Here is a 21,706-nt window from a genome sequence, read left to right as displayed (position 1 = left end):
GTAAATGTGGACTGAAAGACACTAATAAATCTAAGTGTTTAAATTGACTGAGTGACCTACTTCTGAGTGTCACATAGGTTGAAATTGTTTAAATGTCATAGTTTTAAACTTAGAATCAGCATTCTAGCTGCATATGTAAACAAATTGTCTTGACTTAAACTGGGAAACAAAAAGTGACATTTTATCTGAAACCTGGCTTAAGGAACTGAATTCTGCCTGGCAACTACCCCCATCAGGAGTGAAACTTGAGTCACAGCTGTGTTCCCAGGCCTAGCTGCCCTTTTGCTGCTCACACCAAAAGGGATATGACACTTCCCTGATTGAATTACCTGGGCTCTGCAGGAAATTGAACAAAGCCCTGTCCTGACTCAGGCAAATGTTTTATTGGCGGGAGTCGTAAATGGAGCTTCCTCTTGGCAGAAGCTGGGAGTGGCAGGGTCTCTGAGCTTGGCAGAAACTGGAAAGACTGGTTTCTGTACCATGTGACCTGAAAAGACACACCTCTATAGCCAGAATATGGTTTTAGAAAAAGATGAATAACTCATAGTACGGACATGTGAAAATTTTATAAATGATACCATAATTCTTGTGATTTTTCTGCCCACATTTTAAGAGGTTTTTAGAACCGGTGGCATGTTCAGGGGGGTTTTAGCGGAAAAGAGGATATTACTCAAAATGTGTGCATGTGAAAAATCTGACACTTCGTCAATTAATGTCCATACTCCTTGCGCACATGTGTGTAAATTTGGGGTAATGCCCGGAATTGCAAACCAGTTAAAAAGTGCAAAATATTGCCATTTCTGAATGCAAGCTCCCAGGAAGAGCAGAGTTTGAACAGGAGATACCTCCTGTGATATGTGATGTGTGCATGTAATTTTAAACCAATGTTTACCTGTGCAAATATGTCTTTTGTTATCAAATATAGAATGTGTGCAATTTGACTGGGGAGTGTCCTCTCTGCAAGCCATAAAATGACATCACGCTGACACACACTTCCTTCCCCAATCAAATGAGAAATGGAAGTTTGACCAATTAGAAGCTGAGAGAGAGGTAGGGTCTAGTGATGCAAGAACACACCCACATTCTAAACACATAAAAGTAGAGAGACAGGACAGATAGGGACCTTCAAATCCATTTGCAGCTGGAAGCTCTGCCGGGAAAATCCATACTTTACCTCCATCAACCTTCAGAGAGCCAACCTAGAGACTTCAATCTATCCAGAACTAGAGACCCAGGCCAATCTTCAGAATCCAGAGAGAGAGCAGACCCAGATCACTGTGAAGTGCAGAGACCAGAGTCCCGTCTAAAACCTGACCAGATCCATGGCGAGGCCCATTTCACTCAAGAATATAGTGCGAGTACCTAGAAAACTGTGCAGAACCAATCTCCTAGTTAAAATCATATAATTCAATCTAGTTTAATCTAAGTAGAACTGTCTCCTAACTGTCACCTGTCATTTGTAAAGCTGTCACTTGTCATTTTCTAGTTGCAAGCTGCACTTGTCTTTTTGAACTTTAAAATTTCAAATCTGAAAAACGACCTTTATTTAATCGCTCATATCTCTGTGACCGTTTGTGCTAGAGACTTGCAGTAACTTTCATCTGGAAGCTGAGATCCTAGGCTTTTCACGATAGTGATAGTCCTTGTAGTTCTTGTAGTTCCTCTGTAATCGCGCCAGACGCATTCGCGAATTTTACCGCGATTTGCAAATTTCTCCACTTGCAAAAAGATAGCTGCTTTTGCTTTCCTCTGAAAGAAATTCGTTTGCCTCATAAAAACCATCCCTGCATCATTGCTAGTGTGAGCCTGGACTAATATTAACTAGATACCACTCACCCTGAACCTCTAGAGGGAATTAAAAGCATTTTAGCATATTTTTTCTTCATTTCCAGCACATTTAAAAGCATTTGGGCCTGTGTTTTCAACTTCTGTAGTCTAAGTTGCTGGGGTGAACTGAATTACATTTGAATTGCATTTCTGAGAACTGTGTGCTTCCTTCCATTTCCTTGCATTGCATACAAGGGGGGTGGTGAATTGTACAAGAAAGTGATTACATTGTTTTGCTGAAATCCTATCAAGTTATTTTCTGTACTGCATTTCATTCCACATTGCATCCATTGGAAACCATAAAAGCATTGTTGCTATCTTATCCATTTCATGTCAACTCCTTAGTGATTATCAAGAAGTGTGCTAGTGCCAGATTCTCCGTTGTTAATCTTTATCATACCAGATTAAGTGTGATATTCAATTATTAATTTATTATAAAGTCTGATATCTATATCTATTGTTTAAATTATCAAATAAACCTTTTAACTTGCAAAACAGAACTACTTCTTGGTTCAGTGGGGTCAGGAGGATTCCAAGAGAGGGGTGTTATATAGGGGTAGTCATCCAGAACGCATGAACTGGACATAAAGATGTATCAATAAGGGTTTTCATTCAGTATTCTAGACTAGGCGTTGACTTGGCTGTAGTGCTGAATTGAATCCTCTTACAAATTGGGGGCTCGGGCCGGACATTTGGGTTAGAATACCACTTGTGCAGCTTAATACAGCGTGCCAGCTGACCAGATACACATATCCAGTCGGATCACCACGCTGCATTACGCTGTGAAGCATTCCTCAAAAGGGACACTCCAAGAAAAGTTCTGTTCTGCAAAAATAAAATACAAACTTCTGTAAGTCAGGACAGAGACCAATCTCTAGAATGACGACCTTAGTAGACATGAAAATAGCCAGAGAGCACTTCTTACATAAGTTATTTGTGAGAGGTGAATGGGCTGAGCAGGGCCAGGAGGCCTGGTTGCAGGCCATCACGCGACAGGCCACTGAAACAGGGTCAGACTTATGGAGAGATCAGGGTCCATTACATGTGGCCCTGAGTGAACTATATATGGCTCCTAAGGCCAAAGATGAACACGACAAGATTGTTAGGATAGCGGCATATTTATATTTATATATGGGAGCCATACAGAATAAATGTGCTGAAGGCCATGATCTGGCAAAAAGGCAACAGATGGCGTTAGAGAAGGCCCAATCTGATCTGGACTCTTCTGAGCAAAGGCTGCACAGAAGCCAGGAGTCAGAAAATGAGACCAGACAGTACATCACTAAAATAAAGGAGGATATGGATGTGCTGCAAAAGGAAAAGTCAGAACAGGATACCAGATTTCTGGCCTTGCAGAAGGAACACCAAGAAGGTTTGGACTCCCTACTGCAAAGCCAGAAAAAGCTGGAGCAACAACTGGACTTCAACAGGGTATGTGCTGAGCAGGTAGTCACCCTGCAAGGCCACCTAGATAGGGAAAAGGCAGAAAGCAATAAATTGATTCTGAAAGACCTGGATACCCAGGCAGAGTTTGATGAAGAGCGCCGGAAAGCTGGTGCCATTCAAAGGCAGAGGGATGACCTGGCAGCACAGATGCAGGCTCTCAGTCAGGAAAGAGACACTTTAGGCCAGGAAGTCTGCCACTTAAAAAAGGAAATTGAAGAAAATCACCTGGCCCTCCAGGGGCTGGGTGATCTCCAAAAAAAAAAACAGAACTTGGTAGAGCACACCAGAAGGGTGGAGGATGCTCTAGCAAGAAAGGAGCAGGCCAATAGGGACACAGCTCAGGAGGTAACCCTCCTGCAGCAAAGACTGGCCCAGTTCTCCAGGACCAACCAGGAAGCACAGAGGGAAAATGAGGCCCTCTGTCAACACAATGATAGGCTCCAACAACAGGTAGCGATGCAGGAGAGACTGATAGAGTCCAGTAAGGCCTTAACTGAGGAACTAAAGGCACAAATGCGGGCTCTTGCATTGCAACAGGGAGAAGGGGCGGATAGAGATGAGGTTCACTGGGAAAGGGAAGCTCCGGAGCATAACCTCAGGAGCCCTAGTACCAGAGGCCCTCATACCTCTCAGTCCCTGGACTCTGCCACCCCCATGTTCCCTGGCGCACATGAGCACCGGGCCACAGGGATGGCAGACTACTATCCAGACAAAAGTATGGGGCTCATAGGCCAGTACCACTCAGGAATGGAGGGGTGGGCATCCGGGTATGGGCACCCAAGTACAGTACAGTTCAATGGGGAACCCCAGGAGAGTAGGCCCATTAAGGGCATCCTGAAAACCTCTGCCCAGTTAGGTCAGTGGAGGGGGTACCCATCAAATCCTGGCAGCAAGGAGGAATCTGAAGACTCCTCTGAACTGCGCAGGACACAGGAGACCAGGTCCCCACATTCTGCCAGCCATTCCCAGGCTCGCAGAATCCGGGAAAACCTGGAAGAACAGACGGGAACCTCTGGGAGCAGTGCCTCTGAGTCCGAGGACGAATGGACAAGGGTTACCCGAACCAAAAAGGCCAATAAGGCAAAAAGGGCCTTGCTTAAGGACCCCTTAAAACAGATTAAGGCAATCAGGAGCGTCATCACGCCTTACCATAAGAACGCTAAGTATTCTGTTTGGGAGCACTTAGAGCTGTTTGAGCAAATGATGGAGACTTTCCATTTGAAGGACAGCCAAAGCTGTATTCAATATGTAAAGTGGACCTTCTCCCTGGAATACTCCAGTTTCTTTGCGGGGCTGGAGGACCAAAATCATTTAAGATGGTCCACCTATAAGGCGGCCATCTTGAAACATTTTTCTGTTCACAGAAATCCTCAAGAGGCTCGCAAGGCAGCCTACAATTTGCAATGTGGGGAGGATCAGGCCCCACAAGAATTTGTGCAGGAGTTAAAGCGTGCTTTTGCGCAGACCACCAGAAGGGTGCGCACAGACAGTAGAGAATTCATCAATACATTTTTTCATGCCTTGCCCAAATACATAATGACCCAGCCCGTGAGGGATTTTCACGAGAAAAGATCTTTAGACTGGGTCCTTGAACAGGCTACCCGGATCTATGAGGTGCAGAAACCGATAGATAGCAAAAGTAATGCCCAGAAAAACCCCAAAGCCAACAGCACCCCTGCTGCTGCCAAGGTGGCAGAGGTAAAGGTCACCCCCGTTTTGGATTTGGAGATGGGGGGGCCTAAAAACCTACCTGCACCTAATAATGCTAGGCCCAGGAGGTCCTCGGGTCAGTCACAGACAGGGAGCCAAGGAGGCAGCCCCACAAATGGGGTCCCTCGCTCTCCTGATTATGTAAGTCCCCGTTACAAGGGAAATCGACCCATCCTGGGTTATGTGTGGACTCCTCCAGCCCAAGGGGGGGGGGGGATCCAGCCAAGCACCTAACCCAGGGAACTTCCCTCCAAACTTCCCACAGGAGGGCAGAAATTTACCAAACCCTGGGCAGAACTTTTTCCCCAGATATCCACCCGACTTTCAGCCCCAAAACCATCCATCCTTCTTTCCCCAATTCCCTGAGCCCAGACCACTGAATCCGGGAGAGGGGAGGCCAAGGGTGGAGGGGTACCCAAATCTTCCCAACCCGGGGTATTACCAGAGGAGGGACAGCTACCCTTCCCGGGATCAGCCCAGGGGAGAAAACAGGGCCCCGTATCAGCCTGAGCGGGTTTCCCAGTTAGAGCGCCAGGTTCAAAACATGGCGCGGGATCTGGGTCACATACTGAGGGCTCAGCAGAACCCTCAGATCGGCATGCCGGCGCAGAACGCACCCAACTCTGGACCTGGTGCTCCAGAACAATGACGGGGGCAGCACCCCGATAACTCACCGGTTCCCAGGGAGGAGGCACAAGGGGAAGGGGGGTGTAAAGCCTTGGAGGAAGCTTCCTTCCTCACTTGTAAACAGCCCCGAAACCCAGGAACCGGAAACAAAATCTCTTGCCCCTGAAAGTCTGCCTCCTAAGGAGCAGAGGGGGGGTAGGAGAAACAAAAGACCCAAACAGACTCAGTTTGAGGAGGAGGTACAGGTCTTCCAATTTGAGGGAGAGGGATCCTCGGAGGATCCTGGGAAAAGGATCTTCTCCTTCAGAGAGGGGGGAACTCCTCCCAAAGAAAAATGGGTCCCTAGGGATGCAAATCCAGACTGGGGAGATGTGGAGACTGAGCTACCGCCGCCCACCATCTCATCCCAGAACCAACAGCAAGAAAATCCCCTGGTTCAAACCCATCCTGGTGACTGGCTCCAAAAAGGGGGGGGGCGGCCCAGAACCGGAGCCAGGGGAACCCAAAATGGCTCTGATCTCCAGTTGCCAACTTTTTCTTTCAGATTCCCAAGGCTCTCCACAGAATTCTGCCCAAATCTCTTCGCTAGCGATGTCCAAAACCAGAAAGTTAGCCCACCAGTTGTCCAAAAATGTGCATTATCTGTGCCCCCTTGAGGAGAAGGAGGGAAGATACTATGCCCCGGTACAAGTACAGGGGCAGGGTACAATTTCAGCGCTGGTGGACACGGGATCTCAAGCTACCCTTCTGTCCAGAAGGGCCTTTGACGAACTGAATGCAGGAAGGGGAGAGAATTACCAAATTCCTCTCACCTCCCTTCCTGGACAACTGCAGAACTTTGACGGGAAGGAAATTCCCGTCGAGGGGACAGCAGACTTGGACATTAAAATTGGGCAACACAAGTTGAAACACCCGGTCATAGTTGTGACTCCAGAGGGCACCCCTTGTTTACTGGGGAATGACCTCCTGAGAAGGTTGTCACCCCTAATAGATTGTGTAAACAAGGTCCTCTGGACCCAGACTAGCCGACCAATAAAATTAAAACAGAGTGTCAACCATGTTAGTTTAAACGGCACCTGCCACATGGTTGAACAAAAATCTGACCAAGTAGAATTTCACTTCCAGAACAACCAGATTCCAGAAGTGACAGTAATAGCAGTAGGACAACAGACTGGTGATGGGGGGTCCTCTCTATTTCTGAAAATCAACCTTCCTTCCAGTTTAAGGTGGTATTCCACGCTGGAAGGAAACACTCTGAAATTCTATACTAATCCACAATCAGAAACTCCCACTCCTATAGTCCAGAAAGATGTGAAATCAGCTCAGAGCCTGGCTGATATTCAGCAAATTGGAGAGCAGTTGTTCATCCCTGTCCAATTAAATGATGGGAAGGACTCTGTTCTCGCTCGAGTGTGTGTGAACAACGGTAAGAGCTTCATCAGCGAAGCCATGTTTCGCCAACTCCCAAAAGATCCAGCCATTCCCACCTTCAAACTGATAGACAAATGGGAAATGGACCTGGAAGCACCTGATTCCAAACATCTCCTGCCAAGCAGGTGTATGCTCAAAATCTCCATTGGCAACAAGAGCATAGTCCACAATTGTTGGGTCGTGCGAGACGTCCCTGCCGCCTTTTACTTAGGCAGTGACATTCTCAATCGCTTTGCCATTAGTTTGGACCTAATAAACTTCAAAGCTTGGTCCCGATTAGCGGATAATCCCATGGGCTTTGATGATCCAGAAAAAGCATTTAGGTCAGCTCAATTGCTACCTTATGCAGTTGAAATTCAGATTAAAGAGGAAGTCACCATCCCAGAAAGGACCCGACAATTCTCCCTGGAAGTGAAAGTTAAAAGGGGACAAGAGTTGAAAAACCCTGATGCTTACATACATCTAAATGCTTCTCTCCAACAGCAAGGGTTAGGGGTAAACCCAACACCATTAGTCAACATAGAACATGACACCATTCCAATAGAGGTGGATAACAGCGACTTAAAGAGTATTACTCTAGCCGCAGGCACCATTATTGGAATGGCGGTTGATGACCGACATTTCTCCATTGATCTTGGAAATGAACTGTTAGGGCCAATCCCCAAGGACTGCTTTGACAGTGACAGTGATGACAACACAACACCAGACAGGATTTTTACCCGGCATGGGGGGGAACTTCCTGGTGTACACTTCCTGCCCCTATGGTAAGGAAGATGTGACTTGTGACTTCAGGAGGGATGAGGTGATTTTCCAGGTCCATGAGGGCTGCCTTTCCCACCTGAAGCCTCCAGTCCAAATCAGCACTCTGACCAGGGACTTCTCCACCCAGCTGGAGGAGGCCGCTGAAATAGCCAAACCAGAAGTCTTTCCAGGCTTCAGGGAGATGGTGGAAGAGAGAGTCAACCTAGCTGATGCCTGTGTGACTCTGGAACAAAAGCAAAAGTTGAAACAAGTTTTCTTGGATTTCCAAGATCTCTTTGCGGTAGACTCATATGACTGTGGTCGCACTGACATCCACACAACAACAATCCCCACGGACCCTGGCATGACTCCTGTGTTTGTGAAGCAATATCGCTTGCCTCTCGCATCAATGGAGTCCCTTACTGAAATAATTAAGGACCTTGAGTCCAGGGGAATAATCCGTCCAGTCCACAGCACCTTCAATAATCCGGTGCTGGGAATATTGAAGCCAAACGGCCAGTGGAGACTCTGTGCTGACCTCAGGGAGCTCAACAAACGGGTCCATACTTCCCGATGGCCTCTGCCCTACATTGACCAAGGGCTGGCCCAGATTCAGGGGTCACAGGTATTCACTGCAATAGACCTGACCAATGGATACTGGACCGTGCCTGTCAGCAGGGAGGACCAATACAAACTGGCTTTTACCTTTGGGGCCAGCAGTACACATGGACCCGGACTCCCTTCGGATACCTCAACTCCGGCAATGAATTCAACATTTTCCTACATAAGGCCATGCCCGACCTGGGTGCGAGGGGTAACCTGGCTTATGTAGATGATGTCCTCATCAAAAGTTCATCTGTGGAGGAACACATAGCGGAGATCCGTTATGTTCTGACCCAGTTGAGAGCCGCCGGAGCAAAACTTTCCTTTCAGAAAGCACAGTGGTGTAGAACCCGTGTTAATTTCTTGGGGCATGAGATTACTCCTCAGGGTCTCTGTCCCCAGGAAAAGAAAGTGGAAGCACTTCAGAAACTGAAAGACCCCACAACTCTGCGGGAACTAAGGAGCCTCCTTGGACTGACTAATTACAGCAGAAAGTTCATTGAGGGCTACGCAGAGATCACCAGACCCCTGATTCATCTCCTGAAGGGGGGGGGTCAAGTGGGAATGGGGTCCAGAACAATCCGAGGCAGTAAGACAACTCAAAAGAAGCCTCTCACAAGCGCCTTGCCTAGCTTACCCTGTCAGAAACAAGGAGTTCTTCCTGGAGACGGGGTTCTCTAATACGTGCTTGACGGCAGTATTATACCAAAAGCATGACAAGGTCAATAAAGTAATCTCCTATGCGAGCAAAACTTTATCCTCTGTGGAGGAAAAATTCAACGATTGTGAGAAGGCACTCCTGGCAACGGTGTGGGCATTGAAGAATTACCGCCCGTTTATCCAGGGGGAACATATCATAGTGGAGACTCCACACCAGCCTCTGCAATATCTCCAAAGTGACAGAATCCGGGCCGGAAATGTGAGTAATTCCCGAATTACTTCCTGGATTCTGTCAATGCAAGGCTTTCCTGTGGAGGTCAGATATGGCCAAAACAAGAAGAGTCACCTCGCGCAAGGTCTGGCTGACTTGCATGATTGTGCCAGAGAAAACTGTCTCGAGGACGAGAGTCTAAAAATAAAGGACAACACGGAGGCATACCTTAATTCCCCACACAAAGTCTTTGAAGAGGACAAGTGTGAGGGAATGCCCACTGTCTATGTGGATGGATGCTCTTACCATGTTGACAACAACGGGGAGAAAGAACTGGTGGCCGGCGTAGGGAATGCATGGGTGAATGAGTTCCCAGAACCCTCCGCTGGATACAAAATTGGTCCCCGAAGTAGTCAGGTGGCAGAATTGATGGCTGTGCATCAGGCCATCCTCACTGCTGTCCAGCATCAACTCCACGAACTGGTCATAATCACAGATTCAGATTATGTACGGAACGGGTTCGTGGAGCACCTGGTTAATTGGAAAACCAGAGGCATGTTATGTGCTAACAACAAACCCTTGAAACATGGGAAGTTGATCCAAAACATTGATGATCTGGTCACCTCGAATGAGATGACCATCTATTGGAAAAAGATCAAGGGTCATTCCAAAGTAGAGGGACCAGACAAAACTGGAAATGACTTAGCTGATCAGCTGGCCAAAACCGGGGCCATCCAAGGGGATCTAATTGAGATTGAGTCCCTGTTGGGGGAAATCCAGGTCACTGCTATCACTAGGTCCCAGACAAATGCTCACAACGACCTTTCAATTGCACAATGGAGTAAGGAGACCCCTGATGCTGATTTGATTACCGCTCAGAAGGGGGATCCAATTATTGGTAAATTTTACCAGCACCTTGAGGACCCTGAGAACTTTCCCCTGACGGATACCGATTACATTGGGAAAGAGGACCTAAGAGTGTTGATGAAATGTCCAAAAATGTTCCGGATTCAAGACGGTTTGTTGGTAAGGAAATCCAAAGCTGGCCACGATCAGTGGGTGGTTCCTACCTCATTCCGAAGCCTGATGTTAAGTCACGCCCATGATGCGGCCACTGCCGGTCATAGGGGGTTTCACACAACATTGGAAATCTTAAGAGAGGTTGCATACTGGCCACACATGGGGCAGGACCTCGACCAATACTTGAAGGGGTGTCTTGTGTGTGCACAATTTCAGCCATCATCCCTCACGCACCGCGCGCCTCTCCAAAAGAGGGGGATGACACTGCCATGGTCAGATTTACAAATAGACTTTGTAGGCCCTGTGATTCGCTCGGCTAGGGGGAATAAGTACATGTTGACTGTGACATGCTTGTTTACCAAGTGGGTGGAATGTCTCCCAGCCCCAAATTGCAAGGCAGAAACTGCAGCTGCCTTGATGATTAACCACATCTTTTCCCGGTTTGGTCTACCTCAAAGGATTGAGTCAGACAGGGGTAGCCACTTCACCAGTGAAGTAATGACAAAGATGTGGGAGATACTGGGGGTCAAGAGAAAGCTGCATATTGCTTATAGACCAGCTTCTTCTGGGGCAGTAGAGAGATATAACCGAACCATTGTGAGCATCTTAAAAAAGTTTGTGGCAGATTCTGGGCCAAGTTGGGATATCCGATTACCTCTGGTCCTAATGGCCATCAGATCTACCCCTTCATCTGCAACCAAAATGTCACCATTTGAGTTAATGACTGGGCGCAAGATGGTGCTTCCGCAGCATTTGCTCTACAGGACCCAAGAGCAGACACTAATAAATGCCTCCACTACTCATGAGTATGTAGAGAATTTAAGGAAACACCTCCAACATGCTTTTGCTTATGCTCAGCGGAATCTAGAAAGATCAGCTGATAGCATGAAGACCCATTATGACCTGAAAACTTCCAGGAAGGAATATCAGGTGGGAGACCGGGTCTATCTATACAACTTCCAAAGGAACCAGGCCAAGCAGCGCAAATATTTGCCTACATGGAAGGGACCCTTTGAGATCATCGACAAGATCTCTCCTGTGGCCTACAAAATCCACATCCCCAAAGGTCCTTTGGCAGCGGGGGAAGACAAGTGGGTCCACATAAACCAGTTGAAATGTTGCCATCCCAGGCACACTCTGCAACAACTGGAGGAATCCTCTGGAATCCTAGCGGGCACTGTCTCAGACTAATTCAGTTCCAACCATAAAACATACCACATCTAGTCTCTAAAATATTGTGATTTGCATGAAACTGTCTCTTAGTTATACTGTTTTTTTTTTCCAAAATAAGAATGTAATGTTTTGTTATGATGAAATGCATATGCTGCCCCACTATCTCAACAGTGGTGGAAAAACGTCTATGAATAGGTATTGCCGCTCTTCCTTTGTCGTCCTAGGAGAAAGAAAACCTGGAGACGGGCCAAGGAGGATGATCCGGAGACTGGGAGGATGACGCAAGGGGGCCCGGGGTACCGCCCAATATTCCCATCAGGACCGGCGAGGAGAACCGATCGATCCGACGGGATGGAGAAAAGATGCTGAACTGTGCCATCTATTGGAAGAAGATGAAGAAACATCCCAGGTCTTGCGAGTCCCATCAGTGAAACCGAATGGCCATCGCAAGAGGGGGGCTTGTGGGATGTATTTACCCATGCATCCGAGCCCTACCTCAAAACTGTGCAGTACTGACATGGAAAACATCATGATGGCCAGAGCTTCCCAGAAAATGCACAGGGAAATGCATGAAGAATAGGCTGCCACTCATTTTTGCCGATGTTATGGGCACAGAAGGACACTGCCTAAAACCACCATTGGACTACCCACACAGTAGTCTGAAACCATTGGGAATGGCAATGCTGATTGCCAAAAGCAAACCCATAACTGTGGAGAATTCATTTTCTTAAATCCCAAAAAGGGGTGCAGTACCAGTACTCACCACTATCCAAAAGCCGGCGTTTTAAAACCACCAGATTTTACTCTTTTTGTAGAAAACTGAATAAATGAACCCAAAACAGGCCAAAGAAAGACTTACTGAGAGGTGGATACAATGTAAAGTTATATTCTGAAGTGACTTGAAGGTTTATAACAAGACTGGCTGCGCTGTGGATTTCAGCAGTTTAAGTAAATGTGGACTGAAAGACACTAATAAATCTAAGTGTTTAAATTGACTGAGTGACCTACTTCTGAGTGTCACATAGGTTGAAATTGTTTAAATGTCATAGTTTTAAACTTAGAATCAGCATTCTAGCTGCATATGTAAAAAAATTGTCTTGACTTAAACTGGGAAACAAAAAGTGACATTTTATCTGAAACCTGGCTTAAGGAACTGAATTCTGCCTGGCAACTACCCCCATCAGGAGTGAAACTTGAGTCACAGCTGTGTTCCCAGGCCTAGCTGCCCTTTTGCTGCTCACACCAAAAGGGATATGACACTTCCCTGATTGAATTACCTGGGCTCTGCAGGAAATTGAACAAAGCCCTGTCCTGACTCAGGCAAATGTTTTATTGGCGGGAGTCGTAAATGGAGCTTCCTCTTGGCAGAAGCTGGGAGTGGCAGGGTCTCTGAGCTTGGCAGAAACTGGAAAGACTGGTTTCTGTACCATGTGACCTGAAAAGACACACCTCTATAGCCAGAATATGGTTTTAGAAAAAGATGAATAACTCATAGTACGGACATGTGAAAATTTTATAAATGATACCATAATTCTTGTGATTTTTCTGCCCACATTTTAAGAGGTTTTTAGAACCGGTGGCATGTTCAGGGGGGTTTTAGCGGAAAAGAGGATATTACTCAAAATGTGTGCATGTGAAAAATCTGACACTTCATCAATTAATGTCCATACTCCTTGCGCACATGTGTGTAAATTTGGGGTAATGTCCGGAATTGCAAACCAGTTAAAAAGTGCAAAATATTGCCATTTCTGAATGCAAGCTCCCAGGAAGAGCAGAGTTTGAACAGGAGATACCTCCTGTGATATGTGATGTGTGCATGTAATTTTAAACCAATGTTTACCTGTGCAAATATGTCTTTTGTTATCAAATATAGAATGTGTGCAATTTGACTGGGGAGTGTCCTCTCTGCAAGCCATAAAATGACAGCACTCTGACACACACTTCCTTCCCCAATCAAATGAGAAATGGAAGTTTGACCAATTAGAAGCTGAGGGAGAGGTAGGGTCTAGTGATGCAAGAACACACCCACATTCTAAACACATAAAAGTAGAGAGACAGGACAGATAGGGACCTTCAAATCCATTTGCAGCTGGAAGCTCTGCCGGGAAAATCCATACTTTACCTCCATCAACCTTCAGAGAGCCAACCTAGAGACTTCAATCTATCCAGAACTAGAGACCCAGGCCAATCTTCAGAATCCAGAGAGAGAGCAGACCCAGATCACTGTGAAGTGCAGAGACCAGAGTCCCGTCTAAAACCTGACCAGATCCATGGCGAGGCCCATTTCACTCAAGAATATAGTGCGAGTACCTAGAAAACTGTGCAGAACCAATCTCCTAGTTAAAATCATATAATTCAATCTAGTTTAATCTAAGTAGAACTGTCTCCTAACTGTCACCTGTCATTTGTAAAGCTGTCACTTGTCATTTTCTAGTTGCAAGCTGCACTTGTCTTTTTGAACTTTAAAATTTCAAATCTGAAAAACAACCTTTATTTAATCGCTCATATCTCCGTGACCGTTTGTGCTAGAGACTTGCAGTAACTTTCATCTGGAAGCTGAGATCCTAGGCTTTCCTAGGACCCCAAAACGATAGTGATAGTCCTTGTAATTCCTCTGTAATCGCGCCAGACGCATTCGCGAATTTTACCGCGATTTGCAAATTTCTCCACTTGCAAAAAGATAGCTGCTTTTGCTTTCCTCTGAAAGAAATTCGTTTGCCTCATAAAAACCATCCCTGCATCATTGCTAGTGTGAGCCTGGACTAATATTAACTAGATACCACTCACCCTGAACCTCTAGAGGGAATTAAAAGCATTTTAGCATATTTTTTCTTCATTTCCAGCACATTTAAAAGCATTTGGGCCTGTGTTTTCAACTTCTGTAGTCTAAGTTGCTGGGGTGAACTGAATTACATTTGAATTGCATTTCAGAGAACTGTGTGCTTCCTTCCATTTCCTTGCATTGCATAAAAGGGGGGTGGTGAATTGTACAAGAAAGTGATTGTTTTGCTGAAATCCTATCAAGTTATTTTCTGTACTGCATTTCATTCCACATTGCATCCATTGGAAACCATAAAAGCATTGTTGCTATCTTATCCATTTCATGTCAACTCCTTAGTGATTATCAAGAAGTGTGCTAGTGCCAGATTCTCCGTTGTTAATCTTTATCATACCAGATTAAGTGTGATATTCAATTATTAATTTATCATAAAGTCTGATATCTATATCTATTGTTTAAATTATCAAATAAACCTTTTAACTTGCAAAACAGAACTACTTCTTGGCTCAGTGGGGTCAGGAGGATTCCAAGAGAGGGGTGTTATATAGGGGTAGTCATCCAGAACGCATGAACTGGACATAAAGATATATCAATAAGGGTTTTCATTCAGTATTCTAGACTAGGCGTTGACTTGGCTGTAGTGCTGAATTGAATCCTCTTACAGGGAGACCAGACATGCAATTATGAGACAGGTAAAACACTACAGACTGGAAAAGCCTTGCCTCATAAAATGAGGGGCTACATCAGGCATGCAGGCAGTAAGACATCACAAGTTTTCAAAGTCCACCAATGGTTGCGGATTATCGAAGCAAAACATTGAAATGTTTGCAAGTGAATCAGCGGTTGCATGTAAGTTAACAGAGCAAGGATTCCAGGGTGCAGGTAGGAGAAGCAGAACAGGCCAAAATGGCTGATGAAGAAAAAAAGGGGCGAGGTAGGAAGAACCCAACAAGGTAAAGGGAGAGCTGAGGATAGGAGGGGGGGGGCGAGTGTAGGGTAATAGCAAGAAGCAGCTCAGGCTGCACGGAGAAAGGATTGAGAGTGAAAGAACAGCAAAAAGGCAGAACTGAAGGGTAGGAGCAGTGCGGCTAAGAGGTTGCAGGCGACAACTGAACAGAGTCAACACTAAGGGCAGATAAGGAGAGAAGCACGAAAAGGAGGTTAAAGAAAGAAAATGTTAACGAGAAAAGTGGACGCAGGAGAAACGGCGATCGCCACAGAAAGGACAAGTTGAGCTAAAGAGGGCGCAGGACAGGAGAAAGGCCAGTCTAGAGGTGAAGGGAGCACAGGACCCAAGTCCAGTTAATAGGCACCAGCAGAAACAGTGAGAGAGGTGAAGGGGAGCAAAGGGGTGGGGGGTGGCAAGACAAGCGGAAAGAGGCAACAGGCGAAAAAGGGAAAAGGGCAGGAGGGAACACCGGACCCCAACCCAGGGATAAATACAACCAGCAGACCAGAGGTGAAGGGGAGTAAAGAGTGGGGGGTGGCAACAAAACAAATGGAGAGAGACAACGTGCAGAAGAGGGGACAGCGGGACAATGAGGCAGCGTACGCCACGGAGAGGAGACTGCCAATTATACCGTTCCTGTCCAAATTGCAGCAGAAATAAATTTGTTCCAATGGATGCCAAATTTCAAATTGCAACATTCTGAACTTAGGTGAATTACGACAGAGGAGCATCTTCAGACAACAGAAGGTTAACATCTGGGTAATTTCCACATCATTAGTTGAGGAGTATATAAAAAATTAAAAAAATGAATAAGTAGTTGCTGCAACTTTCTTTTAAACACAGTGTAAGTGATAACAGTAAGGAAAACCCCAGCTATGATGCAGTGAGTAGATCTGTGGTTTTCATTCTCCGAAATGGTAACAAAGCCTTACTGTACTTGCAAATATCTACACCACCTTCACTCTAAAACGTAAAAATAGGTTCCTGTCCATTTGATGAATAGTGCCAGGGATTTTTTCTTCAGAAAATCGTTCACCTACTACACCCACCTCCAAGAGGTCAGCGTCGCACGGTAAAACTCCCATAAACAAATGATGGGAACAATAACACTACACGTTGCAAGTCCTTCATATGCCGTTTTGAGAAATCCGTGTGATGACACCCAACTGTGCACGGCCAATTCCCGTCACTCCATCTGTGCAGTAAAAACGAGCCTACCAAAACACCTGAATGTATGCATGTATACCACTCCACAAACGCATGCAAACATGACCTGAAATGCTTCTGCGAGCAGATGGCACACCTAGGTGCAAGCCGCCAACGCACACTATATAACCCGATGCAGTACCTAGCGAGCCACTAGGTTTTCGTAATCTCTGGGCCAAGACACCACGCAAACGTGGAAAACTCACCTCCCTCGCGTGAAAATATAATCGCGGCTCCCCCGAGTGTAAGCATCTTGCCTTCATTAATCATATAAAGGATGAAAGCACATTCCGCTTCCTTGATAGTTTTATGAACATGAACGTTTGTGTGGTACCATTTAGTGAAGTTATTAAAATGATACATAACAGTGAATGAATATACGTTCCACAGACAAACCTAGATGAATTAAGCAGAAAAGCATACAGGCACACAAACCAAAGTATGTTCTGCAAAACGATTTGTGTTCCAGGCCGAACCTTTATTTCGCATATGGCAGCGCAGCATTTACGTAAGAATTGCAAAACAGCCGAAACAATTATAATTTTAAAAAATGTATTCCGTATAAATTACCACTAGCTACATTTTGCGGTACAGCTGTCGCGGAACCAAAATAGGCAGGTACTAAACACCCTCTCCCCCTAGTAATGTCATTCCATACATGTCTGCACTCTCCATTGTTCGAAACCCCGTTCGTGTGTACCAAGTCCTCCACCTGCTATTGTGTGTGCACATTCCCCAGGCAGAATGACCCCATCTAGTAATTAACTACTTGTTCTCATGTTGACATTTCTTCGCCATCTCTTGCTCCAACACCATCCCCCGTGTTTCAGTGCATCTGCTCTATACTGTTCAAATATCAGTGCCTAAATGCCTTCTCCCCCCATTGTTCCAATACGTGCCTATTAGTTTAATGGCTCTGGCTTCGACTATTTAATACCGGTCCCGTGTGTCCCTTTGTATAAATACGTTCGCCAATATTGTGTTCAGTCCCTCTCCGTAAGGGGGTTCGCCCAATACGGATCCCCTTTGCATGTGTGGCCGATCTACCTCTCACAAATGAACACCGAACCACTAAGACCTTCTTTTGTCTAAGCACGCGCAAGCGCCTTAACCCATCGTTTAAATTCGGAAGACTTTGAAAAAGCACATCTGCCACCTATTGCTTGAATTTCAAAACCCAGATCTACAGTAGAATTAAGTGCCCGTCTATTGTTTGAATACCCGCCCCCTTCTATAAAAGGGGCTGACTCCAACCCCACTGCTTCCGCACGTACCTCTCTGCTCCTTTCGCTAAGTGCCTAAAGACACAATTGCCTGAATACTTGAATCCCGCATTAGCCAAATGCATATTTTATCTATCGTGTTGCCGAGCCTGAATAAACAATGTTTGAAACACATTCCCCCGAGGGTGGCTTGAATGCGATTCCTCTTTTATATTTACTACCACCAGTATAAAACCTCAGAAGCATAAGTAATGTGACCACACTAGGGAAATCGAATCTGCCATGATCTGCTCCTACAATAGAACTCTGGAAAATGTAGCCCTACCCTAGAGCTGAAAAAATACAAATTGCTACATTATGAATATGTTGCTCCGTCTCCCCCTTTTGCGCACGCATAACGTACTGGCGTGATGTTCCCGAAACGTAGTCCTTTACCTCCCCCTTGATAACTTCCTATTCTTTCTAATGAAAGATCTTCTGCTCCTAGCCCCCACCTTGCTGAATTCTCTTTGGCGTGAGCCAGGCAGCCCCCCCCCCCCACTGTATATAGAACACGCCACCCACTTCACCTAATCGCCCTTCGTTACTTAGCATTGCCCTGCCACAGTTAGTCCAAGCTCTTCACAAAGAACAGCCTTCTTGGCGAAAAACTGGACTACTTCCACACACACATGCAGAGCTCCCTGGACACCCCATGTAAGAATGTTCACAGCACATGGGTATCTACAAACCGTCTCATTCCTGTTCTACCAAGGAGAATCTCTTGTGGTGTGCATGCATATGGTGTGTGCTGTGCATGAAGTCCAGCTCCTAGAAGGAAGCCGATATTTGGACTCCACGTCCCTGCCGAGTACATGGTTCGAAATTGCTGGGAGTCATTTAGCTTCCGCTTCTAGCATAGGAGAACCTGGTTAGCTTGAAACCAAGAGCTACTTTTTGCTTCTTTTGCCTTACAAACATGTGTCAGTGACATTAACTTTGAGTATGCTAATAAAGAGTTAGAACACTTCTAGTAATTCATCATACAGAATGGGAAAAAAGTTAATGTAGCTCCTGCCTACAGGGTGATACCAGATAGCCAGGAGCTGGTTTTAGCTCCTGCTCATCCAATCTTAATACCAAACCCTGCGAGTACCCCCAATGGCAATTGGTCTTTGCTTAATATTCACTTCGGACAACCACCACTCCCAGGGTATGCCTGCATGCCCACCTTCATGCCTAAAGCCTTCCCCCTCCCCTAAAGACTACACTCTCTGCTTCCTTTACTTTGTAGTCCTCACACAATGGATACTTCCACTTCCCAGGGCCGACACCTACCTAACCAACAGCCGAAAGCTGGAAGCATTTATCTCTAGCCACTTTCCTTGGCTTTACCTCTAAAACAAAAAAAAAATAAAAAATGTCCCATCTCCTTAGGGAGGTCTGCATGTCAGTGACATTACTCAATTCATGTAAACGTCTTACTTGTCCCCAAGATCATATCTCACATATGTTCCATAACTTTACTATTGTATAGCGCAAGTTTCTCCAAAACCTCTTACTTTTGTACAGCATTTCTTCTTGAAACACTAGATCAGCTAAAGAGAAAAAAAAATAAAAACAATACTGCCCATACCATAAAGCCCGACTAAAACCCTCAATGTGACCAATTCCTTAACCCATGCATACTATACACATCTCTTCCTTTTGCACAGTATATCTACTTGAAACACTTGCCTAAAGACAAAATCAATAAAAACAAAAATACAAATGCCAAAAAGCACAAGTCTAAAACACTTTCAACAGATCCCATTCCATAACTAATGCATACATCACACCTTTTGTCTTGGTCCAGATGTGACATCCTACCCGTTCCACAATAGGTGGATGTCACCCACATTGCGCTTCCCAGGTTCCAACCACCAATCCCTTATACCAGCGGTGAGCAACATACCAAATTCTTTGGACTACAGCTGCCATGAGTCCTCACCATGAACTATGCTAGCTGGTGCTGAATGAATTTGTAGTTCAAAACATCTGACAAGCCAAAGGTTGCAGACCCCTGCCTTGTATCCTATGTTGCACAGCTGAAATGCCCCACTCGTTAGCCCAGTTGCAAACAGAATTCCTCATAGCTAGATTGCAGAGTTAATGTTAAAGGTTTTTATACCGCGCAAAGGTGCCACTTGGGTGGTCTCTCAGCGCTCTTACGGTTCTGTGAAAAAATAAGGAGAGGATAGGGTACAGTTAGAGGGGGTAGCGGAAAAGAACAAAGCTGTGATGTGCTGTTCACCAGCTTCAATTCGGATGGACCGTTCACTGAGGCTGGTGCGAGATTCAGAGGCAGCCTTCATGTGGTGCCAGGTTATGTGTGCTATGTCTTGTTACAGTGTTATGAAATATGTGCAGTTTGCTGCACTTAGGTGTTCTGGTTGTATTTAGTGCAGTATGTGAGAGGTGTATGCGATGGGTTGAGTATTAGTTCACCCCGAGTGATGGCTAAGCAACAGTTTGCCCAGAGATGACAAATGGCTAACTAACACAGTTCACCTGGATGTGACAGATGGCTGACCAACACAAATGGCCAATATGCACATTTCTGCCCAGATGTGACACAAGCCAATATTCACATTTCCAAGTGCACAACTGATTTTCCAGAACACCTGCCACAAATATACTGGTTTCTCCATAATTAGAGCAAGCTATATATAAGTAGTGCCAATACATCACCAAAATTGCAAGTCAAAATATACAAGACCACATTACAAAAGTAATCTATCATCATGGTTGGTGACCCCTCCGTTGCTCATAACGTAAGCTGTGGAACATAACTATTCTTATGCAATTCCTGAGAGCTGAAAAAACACAACCAACCCTTACACAGAGCGAGCAGCACACCAGAGTCCCCGTTATACACATCACCACCAGGGATAGGTGAAACCAGCCTCCAGTCTTACAACAAAGCAAAATTCTTATTTAATTCAGTACATTAAATGTGCACTTTACAGCATACATATGACATGCTGCCTTAGCTGGCACCCTCAGGCCATCACCTCCGCCAGGTCTTGCAGTATCCAACGGTGTTATCACCTGGATGCCTTTTTACTTCAGTTTCAACTACATTATTACCTGGCTGACAAGGGGAGCTTAATAGCTTTTCAGTGGGCATGGAGTTTGCTGCTGGCTGCCTATCCTGTGAACATCTGCAGCTATTAACGCCCGCCCAGCATTCCTAATTGTATATGATTTGAGGCTTTGCCACCTACAACACACACAAGACTGCTTGTCTTTGGTTGGCAACAGAAATACTGCTGAAGTAGTAACACCTGCATAGACTTTTGGAACCTCTGTCTGCAAGTTTACTCTCGGACACCATCAATGGTTGCTCCAATCCACCGGAATGTTCATCCTCCCCATTACTCGCTGTTACGACTCGCCCTCTGCACATACTTACCTGGGAGCACACACCTACCCCCAGTCTTGCATCTGCCATCTAAACTGCCTGCTGTGCATAACTGTAGCTTCTCTTTAACAATTCACTAACTTGCCTAAAACTGCCCCATCGCTCTAGGCTTCACTCAACTCCTGCCTACAGTCCACCCTCAAATGCCATCCCATTCCAGCCCTCACCTGATTGTCCATTGCTGGAGCCCCTCCTCCTCCCAGGGCTGCTCAGCTCCGCTCCCCCGGGCTCCCTTCAGCGCTGCGCCGGTTGCAGCATCCTTTGCCCAAACGGGCACGTCGGTCGGCCACGCAATGCCCGTCGGGGTCCGAGCGATAACGGTAGACAAAACAAATCAAGCCAGGCTCTTGCCCCAATCTAGGCCTCTGCTCCCACCCCCAGCACGCAGCCACCACAGCCAGCGCGCGGCCAATCCGCTGCTATGGAGCCAAGGACCCGGGCTCAAATCAGACCTATCACAGACTGCACAGGGAGGTACTTCCTTCTCACAAGATTAGCCTCAGGACCGCAGACATAAACGTAGGACACAACACCTGAGCGCTTAGCATGAGAGAATGCTAGAAAAGGTCCTACTGGAGTGTACGCAGGCAGAGTGCAGGACGTGCCATGAACTGCCTTACTGGCTTTATAGAGTTCGTATTAACCGAAGTATTAACAT

At 45.9% G+C, this 21,706-nt stretch overlaps 1 protein-coding gene across 2 annotated transcripts in view; it reads right to left on the bottom strand.

The window, feature by feature from the left end:
• MLLT1 (MLLT1 super elongation complex subunit) overlaps window positions 1-21,497 on the bottom strand; it is an 870,086-nt gene extending 848,589 nt beyond the window's left edge. For both annotated transcript variants that reach the window (XM_069649554.1, XM_069649553.1), the window contains exon 1: window positions 21,216-21,497. In XM_069649554.1, the coding sequence (XP_069505655.1) occupies window positions 21,216-21,227 (12 nt within the window). In that variant the 5' untranslated portion in view covers window positions 21,228-21,497. The remainder of the gene's footprint in view (window positions 1-21,215) is intronic.
• Window positions 21,498-21,706: the final 209 nt, after the last annotated feature.

The sequence above is a fragment of the Ambystoma mexicanum genome, chromosome 1p, assembly GCF_040938575.1.
Source record: "Ambystoma mexicanum isolate Mex_15411 chromosome 1p, UKY_AmexF1_1, whole genome shotgun sequence".
NCBI lineage: Eukaryota > Metazoa > Chordata > Amphibia > Caudata > Ambystomatidae > Ambystoma > Ambystoma mexicanum.
This window is presented reverse-complemented; position numbering and strand designations above follow the sequence as displayed.